General features: G+C 48.5%; 8 protein-coding genes across 8 annotated transcripts; 3 read left to right on the forward strand and 5 right to left on the reverse strand.

The window, feature by feature from the left end:
* The first annotated feature begins 31 nt into the window (after window positions 1-31).
* EV420DRAFT_86129 (Alpha/Beta hydrolase protein) lies at window positions 32-1,467 on the forward strand. The gene is made up of 3 exons (XM_060483759.1): window positions 32-236; window positions 284-457; window positions 510-1,467. The coding sequence occupies exons 1-3, from the start codon at window positions 52-54 to the stop codon at window positions 1,387-1,389; spliced, it is 1,239 nt and encodes a 412-aa protein (XP_060339834.1). The 5' UTR covers window positions 32-51; the 3' UTR covers window positions 1,390-1,467.
* A 73-nt stretch (window positions 1,468-1,540) lies between these two features.
* EV420DRAFT_1498049 (uncharacterized protein) lies at window positions 1,541-4,539 on the reverse strand. The gene is made up of 14 exons (XM_060470952.1): window positions 4,341-4,539; window positions 4,208-4,289; window positions 4,019-4,152; window positions 3,882-3,963; window positions 3,706-3,835; window positions 3,542-3,659; window positions 3,193-3,486; window positions 3,042-3,140; window positions 2,659-2,988; window positions 2,471-2,608; window positions 2,109-2,410; window positions 2,002-2,056; window positions 1,811-1,940; window positions 1,541-1,755 (listed from the first exon to the last, which is right to left on the reverse strand). Exons 1-14 carry the CDS (start codon window positions 4,410-4,412, stop codon window positions 1,598-1,600), a joined length of 2,124 nt encoding a protein of 707 aa, XP_060339835.1. The 5' UTR covers window positions 4,413-4,539; the 3' UTR covers window positions 1,541-1,597.
* Window positions 4,540-4,609: 70 nt separating this feature from the next.
* On the forward strand, window positions 4,610-7,790 carry EV420DRAFT_1625758 (adaptin N terminal region-domain-containing protein). The gene is made up of 9 exons (XM_060475985.1): window positions 4,610-4,837; window positions 4,885-5,216; window positions 5,267-5,597; window positions 5,648-5,800; window positions 5,848-5,982; window positions 6,028-6,160; window positions 6,212-6,495; window positions 6,550-6,859; window positions 6,913-7,790. Exons 1-9 carry the CDS (start codon window positions 4,625-4,627, stop codon window positions 7,374-7,376), a joined length of 2,355 nt encoding a protein of 784 aa, XP_060339836.1. The 5' UTR covers window positions 4,610-4,624; the 3' UTR covers window positions 7,377-7,790.
* Window positions 7,671-8,663, reverse strand: EV420DRAFT_1757677 (uncharacterized protein). The gene is made up of 3 exons (XM_060480516.1): window positions 8,193-8,663; window positions 7,924-8,140; window positions 7,671-7,866 (listed from the first exon to the last, which is right to left on the reverse strand). The coding sequence occupies exons 1-3, from the start codon at window positions 8,544-8,546 to the stop codon at window positions 7,691-7,693; spliced, it is 747 nt and encodes a 248-aa protein (XP_060339837.1). The 5' UTR covers window positions 8,547-8,663; the 3' UTR covers window positions 7,671-7,690.
* A 1,999-nt stretch (window positions 8,664-10,662) lies between these two features.
* Window positions 10,663-11,122, reverse strand: EV420DRAFT_1634481 (uncharacterized protein; the record flags this gene model as incomplete). The annotated part of the gene is made up of 3 exons (XM_060476321.1): window positions 10,663-10,733; window positions 10,783-10,947; window positions 11,005-11,122. The coding sequence occupies 3 exons, from the start codon at window positions 11,120-11,122 to the stop codon at window positions 10,663-10,665; spliced, it is 354 nt and encodes a 117-aa protein (XP_060339838.1).
* A 799-nt stretch (window positions 11,123-11,921) lies between these two features.
* Window positions 11,922-13,335, reverse strand: EV420DRAFT_86284 (uncharacterized protein). The gene is made up of 4 exons (XM_060483780.1): window positions 13,071-13,335; window positions 12,691-13,013; window positions 12,423-12,639; window positions 11,922-12,368 (listed from the first exon to the last, which is right to left on the reverse strand). Exons 1-4 carry the CDS (start codon window positions 13,195-13,197, stop codon window positions 12,190-12,192), a joined length of 846 nt encoding a protein of 281 aa, XP_060339839.1. The 5' UTR covers window positions 13,198-13,335; the 3' UTR covers window positions 11,922-12,189.
* Window positions 13,336-13,986: 651 nt separating this feature from the next.
* On the reverse strand, window positions 13,987-16,688 carry EV420DRAFT_86188 (uncharacterized protein). The gene is made up of 6 exons (XM_060483772.1): window positions 16,520-16,688; window positions 16,189-16,472; window positions 16,101-16,133; window positions 15,832-16,048; window positions 15,596-15,780; window positions 13,987-15,547 (listed from the first exon to the last, which is right to left on the reverse strand). Exons 2-6 carry the CDS (start codon window positions 16,453-16,455, stop codon window positions 14,246-14,248), a joined length of 2,004 nt encoding a protein of 667 aa, XP_060339840.1. The 5' UTR covers window positions 16,456-16,472; window positions 16,520-16,688; the 3' UTR covers window positions 13,987-14,245.
* A 283-nt stretch (window positions 16,689-16,971) lies between these two features.
* EV420DRAFT_86304 (uncharacterized protein) lies at window positions 16,972-18,866 on the forward strand. The gene is made up of 9 exons (XM_060483782.1): window positions 16,972-17,159; window positions 17,210-17,315; window positions 17,370-17,412; window positions 17,471-17,675; window positions 17,733-17,835; window positions 17,896-18,046; window positions 18,106-18,223; window positions 18,278-18,352; window positions 18,408-18,866. The coding sequence occupies exons 2-9, from the start codon at window positions 17,255-17,257 to the stop codon at window positions 18,681-18,683; spliced, it is 1,032 nt and encodes a 343-aa protein (XP_060339841.1). The 5' UTR covers window positions 16,972-17,159; window positions 17,210-17,254; the 3' UTR covers window positions 18,684-18,866.
* The last annotated feature ends 362 nt before the right edge of the window (window positions 18,867-19,228 follow it).

The following is a 19,228-nucleotide window of genomic DNA, read 5'->3' on the forward strand; positions in this document are numbered from 1 at the left end:
CCATATGTTTCGGTCCGTGAACCCGATCCAACAGTGATTCATTCTTTTATCATGTCGCGCTTGAACGACATCATATCCCAGTCGTATTTCACCGTTCCCCGGTTCACTCTAGAATCCGGCGTAGAACTGCGCGACGTTTCTGTTGCTTACAAAACATGGGGTCACCTAAATGCAACAAAGGACAATGTTATGATTATTTGCCACGCTTTTACTGGCAGTGCCGACGTTGAAGACTGGTAAGTACCGCCTCTACTGATACCACTTTTACTCATGACGTGTACAGGTGGGGTCCACTGATGGGAGCGGGGAAAGCCTTTGACCCCAAGCGATTTTTCATCTTCTGTGCAAACGTTATTGGGTCACCATACGGTACTGTATCTCCAGTATGCACCAACCCCGATACAGGAAAATCTTATGGGCCTGAATTTTCTACTTCAACTATACGCGATGACGTCCGGTATGCAATCCCTTTCATTTTCATGTCACTCCATCTAACTCTGGCTACTTAGGCTACACAAACTTGTACTTGATCACCTAGGCGTCACGTCCGTCGCAGTTGCCATTGGGGGTTCAATGGGTGGAATGGCAGTACTAGAATGGCCACTCTGCACCCCACCAAATTACGTCCGTCATGTTGTTCCTATCGCCACATCGGCTCGCCATTCAGCCTGGTGCATCAGCTGGGGCGAAGCACAGCGCCAATCAATCTACAGTGACCCGCACTACGCCGATGGGTACTATTCCTCTCAACCGGCCTCGGGGCTTGCTGCAGCTCGCATGGCAGCCTTACTCACCTACCGCTCACGCGACTCCTTCGAGAAACGGTTCGGGCGGAAGTACCAATTAACAGAGTCTCCACCACAGACACCTAATGCACTTTCAGCCCATAATGATGGCCATAGAAATTCTCAAAATAGCCGTGCTTCATCACCAGCGCCAAATATCTTCTCCGCTCAAAGCTATCTTCGCTACCAGGGCGACAAGTTCACCGCTAGGTTTGACGCGAACTGTTATATCCACATTACCCGGAAGATGGATACCCACGATCTATCACGGGGCAGACATAGCCTAGCTCGTGCACTCTCTCAGCTTCCCAGAGGCGCCCTAGTCATCGGCATCGCTACTGACGGTCTATTTACAACAACGGAACAGCGAGAGATTGCGGCGCACATTCCCGATTCCGAGCTAGTTATCATACCGTCACCAGATGGACATGATGGGTTTCTATTGGAATTTGAAGCCATTAATAACCACGTAATGGCGTTTCTCAAAAGGCAGCTACCGGAAGTGTACGATAAGGAGGTAGAGGAAGACTTGGCTGATGAGGGATTCGAGGTGAAGAAAACGAGTGTTTTCGGAGAGGCCGAGGTGGATATTACGCAGTGGTAAAAAGAAAGAAGATCTATTTCATTGTATCAGAGGGAGGTTTGACAAGGAAGCTATACCATAGACCGTTTTGATACAATACCAGAATCCCTGGAGCTAAATAGATTCAGCATAGCCTCAAGTGCGCCGAACGCAGACTTATTCGCATAAAACCACTGACACGCAACAGCTAGCCTTTCATCATTATCAACTTCTATCAACGCCCTACAAGTTATATAAACTGGTTCTCCAGCCTTCTAGATGTCTTCAATTCCACAAGCTTGGACACAACTTCATCCAGCGGAACCATTTGTCCCTTTGATTTCGTCCCGATATCATCCCGATTTCGAACATTCACCGACTGAGCATCTAGTTCTTCTTGACCAACAACTGAAAAGAAAACATTATAGCAGTGTATTGGGAAACAGATAACGGGTCGACATACCAAGAATAAAGTTGTGTTGGGAAATTTCACCATTACGAATCTTCTTAGGAAGGGTATTATCCGAATTGTCGACTTCGGCGTAGAGCCCTAGAGCTGAGAGCCGGTCGACGATTTGGCCTGCGTACTCTTTCTGCATACGCAAATTGAATTGTGAGCCATGAATACCACAACGGGGAAAAAAGACAACGCACGTAGGGAGCAGCAACAGGAATCACGACAACCTGGCGTGGAGATAGCCAAAATGGCCTACAGAACCTTCATCAGACCACAGCCCATATCGAAAACCGCTGATACGCACCATTTCCCAGCAAAATGTTCCGTGGCAATAGCAATGAACCGCTCCAGACTTCCAAGGATGGCACGATGAATCATGACCGGTCTCGACGGTGGCTTGTCTGGGTTACCAAAGTCCTCTGCTGATCGGTATTTGAGATTGAACCGTTCAGGGAGCTGGAAGTCCAGTTGGATCGTCGCGCATTGGAATGATCGGCGCAGAGCATCTCGGACGGTAATATCGATCTTGGGGCCATAAAAGGCACCATCGCCTGGATTGAGCTCCCATTGCCCTGGATAGTGCTTGTCCAGAGCCTTCTTCAGTTGCTTGAGAGGTGTCATTCTTGTCAGTATATCATAAAATCACATGGATCGAAAGACTCTTACATCTTCTGCCATGTCCCAAGTTTCGATCTTGCCCAAGTAGTTATCCGGACGCGTGGATAACTCGAGATGGAAATCGAATCCAAACATTCCATAGACGTGTTGCATAAAGTCGAAAAGCGCGCTGATCTCATCTTCGAGCTAATACAAGAAGATGAGTGGCAGTCACAGATAGATGCAAGAGAACGAACCTGAGATGGCATGCAGAAGACATGAGTATCGTCCTGAACGAATCTCCTCACACGCGTCAATCCCGTCAACGCGCCTGAAGCTTCATTACGATGTAGGAGACCAAACTCTGCCATACGGATGGGCAGCTCCTTGTAGCTACGGTCTCTCGAATCAAAGATGAGACAGTGCCCCGGGCAGTTCATCGGTTTCAGAGCCCATTTCTCCTTTTCAACGTCCAGTACAAACATGTCGTCTTTATAGTTTTGCCAGTGCCCTGACGTCTCCCACAGTTTGCAGTTATACATGTTTGGCGAGATAACTTCCTGGTAACCTCGTTTGAAATACTCGGACTATCGCGAAAGACTTGAGAACAACAGAGAATTGACAAAGCTGGCGAACTTACCCGGAGCAACTCAATAAGTGCGTTGTATATACGGGTACCGTGAGGCAAAAAGAAACAGCTTCCGGGACTGTGATCGTTGAAGAAGAAAAGATCTTGCTCCTATAAGAGAGTTGACGCCCGAAAGCACCCAGCCAATATGCCTAAAACGCACCTTTCCGATCTTCCTGTGATCCCGCTTAGCAGCCTCCGCAAGGAAAACCTTGTACTCCGCCAATTGCTTTTTATCTGGGAAGGAGATACCGTATATCCGCTGCAGAGATTCATTGTTGGAGTCTCCAAGGAAGTATGACGCCGAACTCTTCGTGATCATGAAAGCCTTGATCTTGCCGGTATGCGGTATATGAGGTCCGACGCAGAGATCTATCATGGGCCCACACCGGTATACGGTGGTGGATGTGCCGTCGGGAACCTTGGTTTCGATCAAGTATTTTTTGAACTTGTTATACTAGAAGAGCACAGCGCTGTCAGTTTTTAGCGGAGTCGTCAGAGATAAGACGCACCCCAAACATCTCCAGAAGTTTCTCTTTGGAAACCACCAGGCGTTCGAACTTTTGTTTTTCCTTGATAGCACTCTCGGAAACTTTTTCTAAAGCGGGATAGTCTGCCACGGTAACAGCTCTGCGCGAATAAGGACAGTATTGAACTCAGGAAGAATAGCTCATACCTGTCGTCAATTCCCATCTCATAAAAGAAACCGTCATCGGTGGGAGGACCAAGGCAGAGGTGACATCCATAATGTCTTTCCGATGCTTCGCCGAGAACGTGGGCGGATGAATGCCAAAACACACGCTTCCCTAAAAGATGTGTGAGTCACAATAGAGCCCGACCTGGTCAACCGACCTTCAGGATGCTCGAAATCAAGCAATTCCAGCTTGCAAGATGCTTCCAAGGGTCGTTCAAGATCCCAGACGTTGCCATCGACCTAAAAAAAAGTGGTAGATAAGTGAAACGACAGATAAACTGTAAGAATTACGCACTTTAGCAATGACAATCCGTTCAGAAAGACTTTTCGAGATTTCCTTCGCGATATCCATAGGACTTGTTTCCCAGCTCTTACCCGACCTTGTCGATCCATCCGGCATCGTGATAGTGATATCCTCGCGAGGTTTAGCTGCGGATATATATCCCTTCAGAGGACACGTATCGTCCAGCACAAAATCACGCACCCTTCACCGCTGCATCATATTCCGCCTTCAACTCCTCAAACATCTTGATACGATGATCAAAAAACGCCGGTGCTGGTTGCATCTAGCGCAGATGCTCGTCAGGAAGATGGTCGACGATAAGAATAGGCCGTACCTCTAGAGGGTATGTAGAGGTAGCCGCTGCTTTTGCTTTCTTCTCCTTGGGTTTCTGATCCTGGGTAGCCATGGTTTGGTTCAGTCTCTTCTGGGGACCTCTGTATGAAAAACTGGTGTCGAACACGCGAAAGGCAGTGGCGGTATAAAGAACGGGTAGATGTTGTCGATATCGAGTGATTCGAGTCAATTGGCGAAGCATCCAAATGGGAAGGCAGAAAAAAACGTGACTTTTCCCTACGTCCACGGGCCGGCCGGCCTACGTGACCTTGGCCTGTTGCATTCATGTCTGGGGAATACATCAACACCCTCACCGAAAATGCCTCCCGACTGGGTTTACGACTGCAGGAATCGATCAGCGAGCATACCAGGGATATCGCGAAGGGTAGAAGTTCCCCGTATTATGACTCACCCGACGACAAGGGCAGAGATATTCGCAAGCAGCTCGATTCTAGCAGTGATAGGGAGAAGCTTGACGCGATGAAGAGGCTGATAGCAGTACGTCGCTAAATCTTCTTCTGTTCGCCTAGTGACACATTTATCAGCTCATTTCCAAAGGTCGTAATGTCTCCGAATATTTTGCCCAGGTCGTCAAGAACGTCGCCTCTCAAAATCTCGAGATACGGAAACTTGTCTACATTTACCTTTTGAAATATGCAGAACAAGAACCCGACCTTGCTTTGCTCTCTATTAACACGTTCCAGAAGGATCTCACCGACAGTAATCCCCTCATACGCGCAATGGCCCTACGTGTTCTCAGCGGAATCAAGGTGCCCATGATTGGAAACATCGTTGTTCTCGCAATCAAGAAATGTGCCGCAGATATTAGTCCCTACGTAAGGAAAGTCGCCGCCTTGGCCATCCCAAAATGCTACGAGTATGTCTATCTAGCACCTTCATCCTCAACTCTGTTTACCCTCCATCTAGCCTCGACTCAAGCCACCTCTCTTCCCTCATCGAAATAATTGTCACCCTTCTTCGAGATCGCTCACCTCTATCTATCGGAAGCGTGGCTGTCGCCTTCGACGCGGTTTGTCCCACTCGTCTTGATCTACTACACAAGCACTATCGACGTCTCTGCAAAACGCTTGTCGATGTCGATGAATGGGGCCAAATAAATCTTCTTGCTCTCCTACTCCGATATTCTCGCATCATGTTACCACGACCTGTCCTGAGAGGCGAGGAAGAGGACATTGACAAGGACGTAAAGCTGCTCTTGAATTCTGCGGAGCCTCTTTTCTTCAGCAGAAACCCTGCGGTACGCAAACATCTAAAATCACCCACGGCTTCTGACCTGAGGAATCATAGGTGGTTCTGGCCGCTGCCCGTGTTCTTTACTATGCCGGACCTCCCTCATATCACGCTAAAATCGTCCAGCCATTGCTCCGGCTATTATCAGTCTCTAAAGAAATAGAACGAGTCGTCCTTGCATACACGCTAATAGTCGCCTCGGCCTCCCCAGTAAGCACTTTTTACAGTCTTACCTACACCTGCTAAAGTGTCCGTAGGCATTATTCTCTCCATTCTACACTCGATTCATCCTTTCATCCGATGATCTCCGGCAAGTCAAAATCGACAAGATAAAAATGTTGCTCATCATCGTTACCTTTGACAATTACTCCACAATCCTTCGCGAATTCATAGTGAGCACCATTTCATTTTCCTGGACGCCATACTAACTATTGTAGGACTATGCAGAAGACATTGACGACGAGGTAGCAGCCGCATCTATTCGTGCAATTGGGCGATGTGCTAGCATCATACCGGAATCCGTCCAACAATCCCTTACGGCTCTAATTGGCATGATCAATAGTCCACACGGTTAGCTCTCCATCCACTTATCCTTCCGTTCTCTCCTTACACTCTCTACAGACACGATCGTCAATACGGCAGTTGTAGTCCTCAAGAACATGGTCCAGGCTCAACTCTCCTCGAGGCGCCCCGCTGCCATCGGTCTATCCCAGTCTCCGCTCGCCATAATATCCCAGCTCGCCCGGAAAATCGATGATATCCGACATCCACAAGCAAGAGCTTGCGTCGTATGGCTCGTAGGCCAATATGCCGCTTCAGAAGAAGGAACACCCTCTCGCCTAGAAGGCGTAACAGACTGGGCGCCAGATGTCCTACGGAAAATGGCCAAGACGTTTTCACAAGAGGTGCGTTTCCACCATAATACCGCTCATCCCTTACCCTTACTAACCTATCCTTAGGAATCCGTAGTCAAGCTCCAGGCTATCACCCTCGCAGCAAAATTATTCGTTCTTTGTCCAGTTGACCGCACCTTGGGCCTTCTCAACCAATACATCTTCCTACTCGCCCGTTACGACATAAACTACGACGTCCGTGACCGAGCAAGAATGCTATCCTCATTACTCTCGGGGATAAATTTCAGCATACCTGTAGCCAACGGTGTCGACGCTCCAGCAGAGCGTGAAGGAGTCGTCCTTCGCCGCGAACAAGTTAGGATGGTCCTCTTCGAGGGAAAGGCTGGTATAATCGACGTCGATCCGGTTATTACAGGTACTCCCATCCCTCTTCACCATCAGCGTCCACCCTCTGACATCTTCACCCAGATCCTCATGTCATGCTCGGATCGTCCAATGCAGTCACCGGGAAACCCACCCTGGGCGAACCCATACTCCCCGACTGGTTAGAGAAGGGCGTAGAGTCGTCTCTAAGGGATACAGAAGAAGACATCGCCCCGCCGCCTGTCGTTCCCGTTGCACTGTCTTCAGCAGAACAGCAAAAAATGCGAGAACGGGTGTCGTTGACGCCCACATCGCGTGCGGATGCGGGTGCACAGGGACCGAGTTCGAAGATTCTTCTGACAGATCTGGATAAGTTTTACGAAGAGGATGATGAAGAGGAGGAGGAAGAGGAGGAGGAGGAAGAGGAAGGGGGCGACGAGGGCGAAGAGGAAAGCGAGGGTGAAGATGATCACCCATCGAATGACTCGGAGTCTGAGGAGGGGAGTACTGACGATGCATCTAGTGAAGAGGAAGACATAGACAAACCATACAGACCCTCTGTTGCATAATTTTACCCCTACCTCTATCTATAATTCGATATCACTATCTGGTCCTTGTCTGACCAAACGATGGCCCGACGATCAAGTGCTTTCGTAATCATTGGCGGGGTAGACGTCGCACTGTCGGTGTTGCAACACTATGGGCCAGACGCGTTTCGATGCGCATAGAACCTCGAAAAAGACGATGAGAATGTTCGTGTTATCGAGAAGAGCATAAGGCCAAGTCAACGATCGATAAAGCTAGTCAAGAATTCCTCGTCTATCGTACAGATGACGTAGAGATACAATTACATTCTTTGTTTCGACTGCATCCAACATCCGCTTCAAACAACCTCACGACTGTTAGTCATATACCCAACACCCGCTTTGAGGATACGCTCAATGACAGCAAGCTCTTCGTCATCCCGAGGCCCATATATCATCAAGTATTCTTTCGGTAAACTGATGACCCTCCTGGCGCCGCTAAATGGATGCCGCTCACCCCATCCCTTCTCGATAACTATAGCAGAACGTCAGTATGGCAAAAAGAAACGACGTTAATTGAAGCATAACAAACCTTGTTTACAGTCCTGGGGTGCAAGCACGACATGCAGTGAATGGTCAGGGGTATGGATATGGCTGATCTCGAGAAGCGAGACTCGGGCGACTTCATGCGGCGGAGAGATAGAGGAGTGGATATGTATGCCAGGTACGTGCCCTTCATGGGATGATACGCGGTATTCAACGAGCATAGAGTTCTTTTTGCCGATACTGTCAAACAGGACCTGCAGTTTCTACCGTCCTCACAGTCAGTACAATAACGCCAAGCAAGAATAGGAACCGTACCTTCTTCATAGCGTCGCTGGGCACCTGCGCGAGTTGTCTGTGTGGAATCGGATGCCACCCCAAGGGCGGCCTCGCATTGCGTCGTCTCGGGATCTTACCGAGCCACACATCGGTATTCGAATCCCGGTCATACTCCTCCGTCGACACCGTCTCGCGACCAAACGGCTTCAGCAGCGTCGAGAACAACCATCCGGCAGCGTTGCACGGCAATCCTCCCTGGCCAAGGCTGATATACTTTGCATAGTTGTCGAGCATCCATGCCGCAGACACAGCTACGACGGTGGTAGCCGCGACTACAGTCTGGGGATTACGCTGCAAGAAGTCTTGGATGTTATCGAGAAGAGTGGTGCTCATGGAGGCTCTGGAGCGTGGACATGGAATGACAGGACGTTATATAGTTGTTGGACATTATAGTAGAACATGGCGGTCACTGGTCAGAAGTAAAGGCACGTGTCATCAATTGAACTTGCGTCCTGTCTATTGCCCTCTCGATGTCCTTCTGAGGCATTTACTTTCGACTTTGACATAAACCGTTGTCCATCGTGCTTTCTCCCAAAATATACCAGCATTCAAGTACTAGTAGCCAATCCTCTGTCCTCCCCCACTTTCCGACCGAATTCAAAATCAACACAGGAGTAACAACAAAAGTTCCGACTTCTCGTGACGCGACGACGCGACATTCAAGTCCGCCGGACCTTAGGAGTAATGGTGGAAGCGTACTTACGTTCCACAAGTTTTCAGGCTATACCGTAAATCCCGCTATAGCGATCGACCTGCCTTTGCGTAGATTGACAAGAATAAGAACAAGTTCCCCGTTAAATTTCCACCCTCATCTGATCATCTGTGGCTCATACACCTGTTGAGTCCTCGGGCAGAAGTAAAACACCACGGTGTATCTACCCCACTCCCAACGCCTATCTGGTCTGGCTATCCTTTCTGATGCGCTGAAATCAATCTCTTATTGCCAAGATACACCTGTGATTAAGGTCCCCGCTCTTGCCATTCAATCATGAACTTCGTCGCTCTATCTTTAGGCAATCCTCTGTTCCACGACGCACCCCCTCTTCCCACCTAACTACGCCTACTCTCCGCTACAATTCTGCAGACGTGCCCCAGTTGCCAGCGCGGAGATCTCAATCGTTCCCCGTGGACAACAGTCCTTGATCCATTATTCCCCCTCTCATTCGTACCCTGATCTCAGTTAGTTCGCCGTGCGGTGCCCTCTGTGGAGATGAATATGAGACGCTCTTATATTCGTCTCAATACAACGGTTCTACGGTGATGGTGGCGCGCTCAGATTCTTCTTCCTGGTTCAAAGCTCGAGAACAACCGCCTCCTCCAAAGCGTTAATCTGGAAGTCAGAAAGGTCGAATTTCGAAAATTCAACACAGTTTCTGTCCCCACCTCATCAAGGTCACTATGAAGACCCAGCCAGCAGTTCTTACTCTGAATTTTTCCATACAGGGGAAGGATCCATACACTTCAGGGACAAGTAGTACGTACTGCCAGTTCGCCGTTCGTTGTACACTTACCTATTACGCAAATAATCCAGTCCCCGCTTCAGCGCATCCTCCGAGTTCTTAGGCGGCGACCTCAGCTCTACGTAGCCAACTTCGCATACCGGATGGCTTCTTCCACCAAGCTACGATCACTCTCGGTAAGACGTTCCTTCAGTGGTAGACAAACCCGATGTTAATGACTATCCATCCCCTCATAGACTCTACCCCCTGCTTACCTGCACGTACCAACGATGTAAAAATTCACTGTTCGCATGCATCAGGATACTAAAAATCTTCTACGATACTAATAGAACAAAGTTCGTCACCGGAAAGCGAAACACAAGCGACAATAACCATACGTCTCATCACATCATGTAGTGCCATTTCGCAACCCGAATTAATATATACCAATCCATCCATCTCGAACGAACGCATTCCTTTCTCCGTCCGTTAAAAGGCCGTATACGCTCAAATACAGACCTTCTTGGCGGAAGATACGAAGCTGCAATGGGTCAGTTGTAGCGGAAGCAAGTCACGGACGCGTCGAGCTTTCCTACGGCTCATTAACCACCACCTCTGACTCGCACTCCCGTAACTCAGGTTGTTCTCCTGGACCCTGGATGTGAGAGTCGAAGCAAGGGAGAAGCCTGGTGTACAAACCAAAGTTACAAGCCCAGAGTCTTTGATTTGACGAACCCCTGAGAGAGCAAGAATCGGGTTAATAGAGTCTAAGTAACCACAGAGAACGGGAGAGAACTTGATGGCACGGAGACCGACTTGCCAAAAGCGGGATATGATTACCTTGATAATCGACAGTATGAGCCCACCTATCATTGATCACAGCGCTTACTAGCAGCGTTCTTATGAAGCATGCATGGTACATGTTATGGGCCAAAGCACACACGTCGGGTTAAGTACATAAGCATAGAAAAGTCCATCGTCTCCTGATAAAACATGAAAATTTAGCATAGTTAAGTTTCCTCCGTTGTGTTCGAGTTCGCACCATCCTCAGCATCCGCAGCATCCGGTTCCGGTTCATCACCTAGAAAAGAAATTAGATGATGCAAGCGCAGCCAGAAACTCAAACTAACCGCCGAACCAGCCACCAGCCCACCCTGCAATCCCTCCAATGATCCCAGAAACTGCATAAACTCCTGCTGGGATAGCTCCTCCCATTGCCATAGATTGCACCACTGCGAAAGTGCTCCCAGCAGCGACGTTGCCAATGCCGCTTTGGGCAGCAGCCGCGAATGTGCCTATGGGGTCAAATCAGAGTCATTGTCAGTAGAAAATGATACTTTCAGCTCGCTCACCAGCGACAGGCCCTGCTGCACTGAAGCCAACAAGACCCAAAGCAGGGGGCACAATGACAGGTGCCAACACGACACCAACGGCTGCGCCGATAATCCAATTTTGTGGTGGCGACGGCATTGTATGGTATATGCGAAGTCTAGCAGGATAGTCGGGAGAGGCAAATGTATCAAGAAAAGAGGACTCACAGTAAGAAGCGTGTAGAAGGTGAGAGTTCAAGACAAGGAGGGCCTCATGTGCAGAGTAAGGTTTTTAAGCGCGTCCGATTCGCAGGTAGTCAAATAAGATGTCGATCAAACGGCGTCTAAGCATTCAGCGAGGACGACTAGCAGCACTTGAGAGAGGGCGAGAATTGAGCAAACAGAGCCTGAGCAACCTCAGAGAACAAGCGAGGACTTGAACGTATAGAGTGACTCGCCAAAGGCAGGATACTTGTAGCTGGACAATAGGTAGTAGTCTGGCGCCTATCATTGATCAGAGTGCTCTAGATGACTAGCAGACATCGTCATGGTTTGGAGTTATACGTAACTTCGTCAGCCTTGAGGTTGCTTCCATTGCGCCAAGGGATGATAACTCCAAGACGGAGCAGCCGTCTCTCCAGCTTTACGGTGCACATAGCTGGATTGGTCACCCCTGGTCAGCTCAAGACTAGTATGATAGCAAACGGAAAAGTAGATGCCATGGCAGAGGAAGGAGAGGTTACGGCAATTGCCGATAACAACTTCGCAGCGAACTTCGCAAGTATCACCTCTTAGCGAGCCCTTTCTTCGTGTACGCATGTTCAGCTTCATCCCAATACTCAGTCGTGACTCACTTCTTCGCGTGTCAGCAGGTAGGATGAGAATCACCCGTTGATATTCAATGCCCACACCAAACCGCACCGCATAGTGGATATATTCCATGCACTTACCAACATACCGTAGGATTTTACTGAGATCCGGCGATGCGTTCCTGTAGGTATCTTGAGCAAGTGCGCGGAGCTCAGAAAGGAGGCAGATACATACTGATCTTCTCTCGATTTCTACGTTGTCCTCCAGAGGCGTCTTATTTGGCCGGAGTTGTTTGAAAGGGGGTGACATTAGACCGACATGGATGAAGAAGTAGAACATACATTCAAACTCAGAAACTGTACACATTGAAAATAATGACCAAGTTACCACCTGTTATGACTACATCCATCGACTGCTTCAAACAACCTCACGACTATTAGTCATATACCCAACACCCGCTTTGAGGATACACTCGATGACGGCAAGCTCTTCGTCATCTCGAGGCCCATAAATTATCAGGTATTCTTTCGGTAAACTGATGTCCCTCCTAGCGCCGCTAAATGGATGCGGCCGCTCACCCCATCCCTTCTCGATAACTGCGACACTAAGTCAATACGCAGAAAGAAAACGACGCTTGAAGCATAGCAAACCTTGTTTACAGTCCTGGGGTGCCAGCACGACATGCAGCAAATGGTCAGGAGTATGGATATGACTGATCTCGAGAAGCGAGACTCGGGCAACTTCATGTGGCGGAGAGATGGAGGAATGAATATGTATGCCAAGTACGTGCCCTTCATGGGGAGACACGCGGTATTCAACGAGCATCGGGTTCTTTGTGCCGATGCTGTCAAACAGTTCCTGCAATTTCTACATCCTCACGATGAGCACAATACCACCAAGCAAGAATAGGAACCGTACCTTCTTCATAGCATCGCTGGGCACTTGCGCAAGTTGCCTATACGGAATCAGATCCCACCCCAAAGGCGGCCTCGCGTCGCGTCGTTTGGGAATCTCACCGAGCCAAACATCAGTATTAACATCCTGGTCATACTCCTCCGTCGACACCGACTCCCGACCACCGAACCAGCCACCAGCCCACCCTGCGATCCCTCCAACGATCCCAGAAACTGCATAAACTCCTGCTGGAATAGCTCCTCCCATCCCGATAGATTGTGCCACCGCAAAAGCACTCCCAGCAGCGACGTTGCCAATGCCGCTTTGGATAGCAGCCGCGAGTGTGCCTGCGAGGTCGAGTCAGAAACATCGTCAACAGAAGATAATACTTTCAGCTTGCTCACCGGCGACAGGACCTGCTGCACCGAAGCCGACAACACCCAAAGCGGGGGGCAGAATGACAGGCGCCAACGCAACGCCAGCGACGGCACTGGCTACCCCAATGATAAAATTCCGTGGTGGTGGCGGCATTGTATAGTGTATGGTATATGCACAAAGTCTAGCAGAACAGTCGAGAAAAGAGAAAAGAGAACACGTCAAACAAAAGAGGTCCTACAGTAGGAGGTCTGCTGAACGTGGTGAGAGTTCAAAACAAGGAGGGGCCTCGTGTGTAGTGCGAGTTTTTAAGTGCACCTGATCTGCGGGCGCTCAAATAAGCTTCAAGCATCAATCAAACGGCGTCTAAGCATCCAGAGAGGATGGCTGGCAGCATTTAAGAGGGCGAGAATCGAATTAGCAGAGCTTGGGCTATCTCAGAGAAGAGGTGAGGACTTGGATGTGTAGAGAGCGACTCGCCAAATGCAGGATACTTATAGCTTGATAATTGGTAGCAGTCCGGCGCCTATCATTGATCAAGGTGCTCCAAAAGGCTAGCAGGCATCGTTTGAATTTATACGTAACTTCCTCAGCCTTGAGGTTACGCCGAGGGATAATAATTCCACGGCGGAGCAGCCATCTCTCCAGCTTTACGACGAACAGAGCTGGATTGATTACTAACACCATTGATTACTAGCATAATAAACGGAAAAGTAGATGTCATGGCAGAGGATGGAGAGGCAACGGCAATTGCCGACAGCAACTTCGCACCTCTTAGCGAGCCCTTTCTTCATGTACGGATGTTTAGCTTCATTCCAATGCTCACTCGTGGGTCACTTCTTTGCGTGTCAGCAGGTAGGATGGGAATCATCCGTAGATATTTAATGCGCGCACGCCAAACCGCGGCATAGTGGGTATTGATATCTATGCGCTTGTCAACATACCGTAGTAGGATTTCACTGAGATCCGGCGATTCGTTCCTGTAGGTATCTCGAGCAAGCGCATAGATCTCAGAAAGGAAGCCGATAGATTCCGTCCTTTTATCGATTTCATCGTCTTCGAAAGTTGCATTGGGCCGGAGTTGTTTCGAAGAAATTGATTTTAGATGCCATTCAAAGCTGCTTAGAGGCTGACATGGATGTAGAAGTAGAACTGGCATTTAAAGTCAAGCGCTTGTACACATCGAAAAATGATGATGGCCAAATTACCACCATTCGTCAGGTTCGTCCCAGTCCCATGGGTTCCACACCTTCCTCTGGAACGCCTCGTTCGCTCTGACACCACTAATAACCACCTTCCCACCAATCCGCTCGATATCCCAAGTACAAATGGCAGAAGCTGAGGCATCGCGGCCCAACATAACCATTGTCCGCAGAGAAGTACAATGAGCAGCAAAGACCGACGCAGCAAGATAAGTATCACCGTCGCTGCCGAAACAGTCATCCTTCCTGAAGACATCCAAGGCTCCTTCAAGTACCTGCATAGAGCAAGGTGAATATCCATCTCTTATTATGAGATAGTTCCGCCCAAAGTACTGCAAATTGCCGAACGACGCAAGACGCTGGGCGTACTCCCATGGTGGCGAAGGCCACTCACAGTGACTCGCTTCACGCTGTCGATTGCTCGAGCGACGGAACAGGCGGAGGGAGCGCAATCGGGGAAACGACTGGGATATCCTATCGAAGACGACCGGGTGTCCTTCCAACAAGCCATTGAAGATGAATTCCTCCAAGGGATGAGGCTGCAGCGCATCTAGAAGGAGGAGAAAAGCAGCATCCGCAGCAGGCTGTCGTACAGTCAGCTTGAAATGCGTCAAATGGTGCTCAGTGGCCCTGTTCAGCCAATCAACAACCAGACCGACTGCAGGCCCGTCAGATCCATCTTCCACAGATCCCAGTGAGAAGCGCCTCAAATTACAAAAATTTCCAAAATGGATCACGTCCGAAGGTACAGCTAGTATTGATTCCGTACGGTCAAAGAGAATGAGATTGTGAACATTTGGACAGAGTGCGAGGATATTCCAGAGAGACGATCCCCCCTTAGAGATTCCGAGAGACAGGTTTCGGACATTGTGTAGTGGTTCGGTTTCGTCAAATACGTTGTGAGAAAGGGAGCATCGGGAAAGTTGCAGTGTATGAAGGCGGGGAAGTGCTAAAAACGTCGAGATGAAGGTTTCGTTAAGGTCGTAGGAAGATATCCTGATCGTCGACAGACATATACTAGCCCTAAGAGCAGTGCATATAGCTTGCACAATGGCAGGCATAAAAGATGCTGGAACAAATGTATCAGGAAAGTCATAATTCATATCGGCAAGCCATCCATTCGTGATATGGACATATTCGATCCTTTGCGTGATATCCGGGCAAGTGAGGAGGAAATGGGATTGAGATAAACATTGAATGATTGAGCGGATGAATGTTTTCATTTTTTGTGGGCGTTTTGTTTCGTCAGGGCTGTCCTCTGGACAAAGATCCGAATACGAATAAGACAGGCCCAACGAACGTGTCTGGCAGGCAATTAATATCTCTACATCCCCAGGGAGGAAGAAGCTTACTAGATAGATATATGGGAGAGAAATGCCATGCAAACGATGGCATGCTGCAGAAAGGCGACGCGCAGCACCGATAGGATGAGTCCGGCAAAAAATCGAATGCAGTATCTCATTTGGAAGATCTAGCAAGGTACGCTCCTGGAGTTTTGGTTGTGAATCGCATTCCGATAGTCGTTCTGATATCTTCTCTGACCAATAGATGAGGACCTGCAAGACGTTGAAACAACGCAAGGATTTACCTGTCCAGCCAAGAACAAAGGCATAGCCCTCTTTCGGTACGAGCCATTTTGATTGACATCTCTCCCATAGCGCTTGGTCGGTGAAAGAATAGACGACATCTTCGCATGTCTTCCCAAGACAATCAACGGAGGACTTGATGGATTGAACAGTCAATGACATGAGCTGACACATGTCCGAATACAGCAATAACCAGCGAGACCAGATGTAAGAGAACCGCTACAAAAAAGCTCGTATCAATATGCTACAGATATGACGACGAGCTACTCACATCAAGATGCCTCCCCGCCAAGTCAGAATTGCCCTACAGAATCCACATTGAGCAGAGTCAGACGTATCAGAGAAAGCTCCAAGCATACCGTGTAGAAACCCTCCAAAGCGAGAAAAAAAGCCTCAAGACGCAGTCGTCGGAAAATGCTGTCGTTTATGATGCTGGTCGTCCCGTCATTCTTGATCTTTGTGAACGGGGATCGGGAACCCGGATAGCTACCATGAGAATCAAACCTAACGGCCAAAGATTCGTAGTGCGTCAGATGTGGCCAATATGTTGAGCTGCAGAAGGCATTTTTAAGCTTCCGTAGTCGATGCTCGTCTTCGAAGAGGCAGATGGGTTCGTCCGGCGTCATGGTGGTTCGCGTCGAAGCTGAAAAGGGAAAGATTAGGTGATTCAAGTAAATGATCGAAGCTCACAATTCTCATCATGTGCAGAAGAGCCTCCGGTACTATCGTTAAACCTGGTGAACTGGACCTATTGGATGTCTTTCTTGTGTCATTTGATATACAGGTCTAGGTAGCGCAGGTGAGGTCCTAGAGCAGTTCCTGATGTGCAGAACATTTCCTCGACAACGACACAGGTACTAACTCTGCACTCACCTCAACTCAAAACACCTTGATCTCCTGGTTTCTTGGTTCCCAGCTCTTCAATGGCATGTACCCGATCCACTGAAGAGTTGTGCTCTCGATGCAGATTCCCTGAGGTCTTACGAAGGTTCATCACTGTCGAATTTTTCTTATAAGGAACAAACTAAATATCGCAATTGTGATGCTATATACGGTGAGTATAATCATTGGTGATCAACGTTAAAAAGCATTTTTTCAGACCCTGTTTCAAAGGAGTATACCCCAAGGACCACTTAACGCGACTCGAAGTATGAAGGCCTTTCCGATAGGAACAGACATCCACTGTAGTGCGGGTACAGCCGCCTGCTTCCCAAAAGATGGTATCGAAGGGAAGGAAGATCACCCAGATTTCATCAAGCATGGGTTTCTGTGACGCAGCCATCTTTCATTGATGATAAATGAAATGAGAAGTTCTAGCTCATCCTATAAGGTGAGAGCATGATACATCTTCTTTTCATCGAGAATACTACTGTCTCTCAGGCTGGCCTCTTCCCTGGCGGGACCCAGTAGTCGACCACGAGCAAGATGGCGTTGTCTATATCCGACGCACTCTTTATCGCTGTAATAGTTGAAGTCCTTTTATACGGTGCATCCCTTCACTAAGCCCACGAAGAGGACATCTTACCAAACGTATTCACAGGGATGTACACTTGTCTCTTCCTAGGATCGTCATACATTATGATGTGGGTTTTCTTGTGTTTCTCAGGAGAGTATTCTCGTCACTGATTGCTGCCTTGGTAGATTCAAAAGGGAGAAAACCAAAGTTACCATTGTCATGATGGTCTTGAATACAATCATGTGGTCCGTGTCGACAACACATGTCACGATAACCATCATCAAGCTTCATTGGGTATATCTGCGGGGTCCTGAGCACGGAGACAGTATAATCCTTGCGATCAACACGCCCTCAGGACTCTTTTCACTCCTCGCGCTAGAATGTGTAAATGTACATCGTAACTCTCACAGCCTTACGTCGTACTGACTTTGATTCTTCCTCTGACAGTTTGTTATTGGTGATGGAATTGTACTATGGAGGGCGTGGATACTCTGTAACCGTGGCAGATGGATACTCTGGGTGTCTTCAATCTTAGGTATAGCCACATTCAGTGAGTTCCATGATTTACAGGCTCCGACCGTGTCGTATGCTGACTCTGAGTCAACACAAGCTACTACCACCACTGCCCTGCTGCATACACCAGGCAGCATACGCCTTCCGAGTACCGATAGCCCATTTACAGGTGCCCGGTCAACCACCGCCATGATATTAACACTATCGATAAATCTTTGGGCTACATCTCTGATTGCTTGTCGTACCTGGTAAGTCATTTATATCTTTTGATGGCTTATATCTCTTTACCTAGCTCAATACCATCCAGGACTCACTATCGAATGATTCGCTCTCTAACCGGCTCATCCTTCATATCTCAGTTTTGCAAGCAGCATGGTATTCTTTCATTGATAATCGAATCAGGCGTGTTTTACTGCTGCACATGGGTGCGTGTATATCCCCGTATGACGTTTGTCGGTGCTCTAAATAACGGCCAATAGTTTGCTACCGTCTTTGTTGCTGTCTTGAAAAGCAACGGAATATACATCATGTTCTGCATGCTTGCCCAGCTCACGGTGAGACTCATCACCTAATGATTGAGATGATACTTTGTTCTCAGAACTCTTACAGGCCATATACCCCACGTTGATCATTGCCCTTGTTTCCCTGAAATCGACGCTTGACGTGGCCATGCAAGGTTCTCGACAGATGTACCGGTCCCAGCAATTCATCACTAGCCTCGAATCTTCAAACCGTCCTCTTTCCATGCATGTTCCGCAGCTGAACGTTGATATAGAGACCACATCATCTGGTTCTTGCGATAACATTGCATCCATCATGATAAATAGCCTTCCGAAGGAGGATAACGCTCGGTCTGTATTACTAGGTGAGTCTGGCTCGACATAACTGTGGAGAATTTCATCCGGCGGAACGAACTCGACGATATCTTTGACATGATCTGGTCCGGAAGAATCATGTTAAAAGTCGGGCCCATAAGTACGACGTAGGAACAGATAAAAATACCCCATCATTTGAGTGTTCGAGGGATCATGTACAGTATACCAATTCACGATACTCGCGATACCAGACCGATAAAATGATTACAGGACATCTTGTAATGTGAGTAGAAGAATTTATGTTATCGGAACAAGGTTAGTCTGTCGGAGCGTCCGAATCTTTGTCATGGTTGTCAATAGTTGGTGCGATGCTCTAGCGGAATCCAGTACTGATATGATGGCCCGGCGATAGATTCCTTCCTGCTCACTCTATAAGTCACGTCCTTTTCGTTTTATCTCTAACATGTGCGTAAACTTGTATGGTGTGGGTTTGCCACAGGTCTAGCCTTAGGGATATGTCGGTGCTGTAAGCGTAGATAAAGGTAGACAACATAGAGAGAAAAAAGCTACTAGTGACCGGTGAAGACGCAATTCCGGGCCGCTGCCGTGCCCTGG

The sequence above is a fragment of the Desarmillaria tabescens genome (assembly GCF_030435595.1).
Source record: "Desarmillaria tabescens strain CCBAS 213 chromosome Unknown EV420scaffold_1, whole genome shotgun sequence".
Lineage (NCBI taxonomy): Eukaryota > Fungi > Basidiomycota > Agaricomycetes > Agaricales > Physalacriaceae > Desarmillaria > Desarmillaria tabescens.